The 836-nt window shown below is 40.0% G+C and overlaps 1 protein-coding gene across 1 annotated transcript; it reads right to left on the bottom strand.

Annotated features, from left to right (window-relative positions):
• LOC105527478 (stress-70 protein, mitochondrial-like) lies at nt 1–830 on the bottom strand. The gene is made up of 3 exons (XM_011963802.1): nt 741–830; nt 422–562; nt 1–93 (listed from the first exon to the last, which is right to left on the bottom strand). Exons 1-3 carry the CDS (start codon nt 810–812, stop codon nt 16–18), a joined length of 291 nt encoding a protein of 96 aa, XP_011819192.1. The 5' UTR covers nt 813–830; the 3' UTR covers nt 1–15.
• Nucleotides 831–836: the final 6 nt, after the last annotated feature.

Below are 836 nucleotides of genomic sequence, written 5' to 3'. Positions count from 1 at the left end.
TCAAAATTTCTGCTATTACTGTTTTTCCTCCTTTTGATCTTCCTTTTGTTCCCCAGTGCCAGAACTTCCAGAGCCTTCTCGCTCAGATGCCATCTGTTAAGAAAACATTTGAAAGCCACTCAGATTTAATGTTAGGGCTAACCATTTGCTCTTTGTTGCACTCCAAGATGAGAGACCCACATATTCCTCATCATTCATATCTATTCCACTCCCCCTCCCTGCTTTCTACCCTGCTTCTGGATTCCTTCCCTTTGACACTACCCCTAATGTCAAAATAGAGTCGAGGCGGCAGGAGAATATCTTCAACTCCAATCTCACTTTCAATTCCACAAATGGCTATGGAGGGAGCCACCAGTAACGGTCATCAAGAATAGTTCCATCAAGATCAAGTTAAGATCAAAATCCACTTCAGCCCTTGTACCTTTTTGTATGCCATTTCGAAGAGCTTCAATGATGCCTGCTGAAGAGAAGATGCTGCCTGTCTAATGTTTTCTCCTGTTTCACTGTCTTTTCTAGCCAGGAGCTCCCTCATTTTGGAAATCTCTTCTTTCAGCTTGTTGCACTTAAAAAAAGAAAAAAATCCTTACTTTTCCAGGTCTCCTGTACCATTACAAGTAGAAGTACTATTTAGAAACATTTTAAAATAATTAAACCCCTATCAAAATCCACAGAAAAATAAACTTCACTGCCTTTGGTGAAAATGTGTCCAACCTCTTGAGTTACTTTAAAATAGAACTCACCTCATCAGCAGGTAATTGGTCCTTGAATTCTTCCATCTTGGTTTCTGTGTCATGAATAATTCCTTCAGCCATATTAACTGCTTCCACTCGTTCCTT

This window comes from Colobus angolensis, unplaced genomic scaffold (genome assembly GCF_000951035.1).
Source record: "Colobus angolensis palliatus isolate OR3802 unplaced genomic scaffold, Cang.pa_1.0 Scaffold6250, whole genome shotgun sequence".
Classification (NCBI taxonomy): domain Eukaryota; kingdom Metazoa; phylum Chordata; class Mammalia; order Primates; family Cercopithecidae; genus Colobus; species Colobus angolensis.
Note: the sequence above shows the minus strand (reverse complement) of the source record. Positions and strands in the feature narration are given on the sequence as shown.

Excerpts from the sequence above, each read along its gene's own strand:
- LOC105527478 (XM_011963802.1), bottom strand. The coding sequence starts at position 812 with ATGGCTGAAGGAATTATTCATGACACAGAAACCAAGATGGAAGAATTC. Across the intron at positions 563-740 it reads ACCAATTACCTGCTGATGAG|TGCAACAAGCTGAAAGAAGA; the intron begins GTGAGTTCTATT and ends TCTTTTTTTAAG. Across the intron at positions 94-421 it reads TCGAAATGGCATACAAAAAG|ATGGCATCTGAGCGAGAAGG; the intron begins GTACAAGGGCTG and ends TTTTCTTAACAG.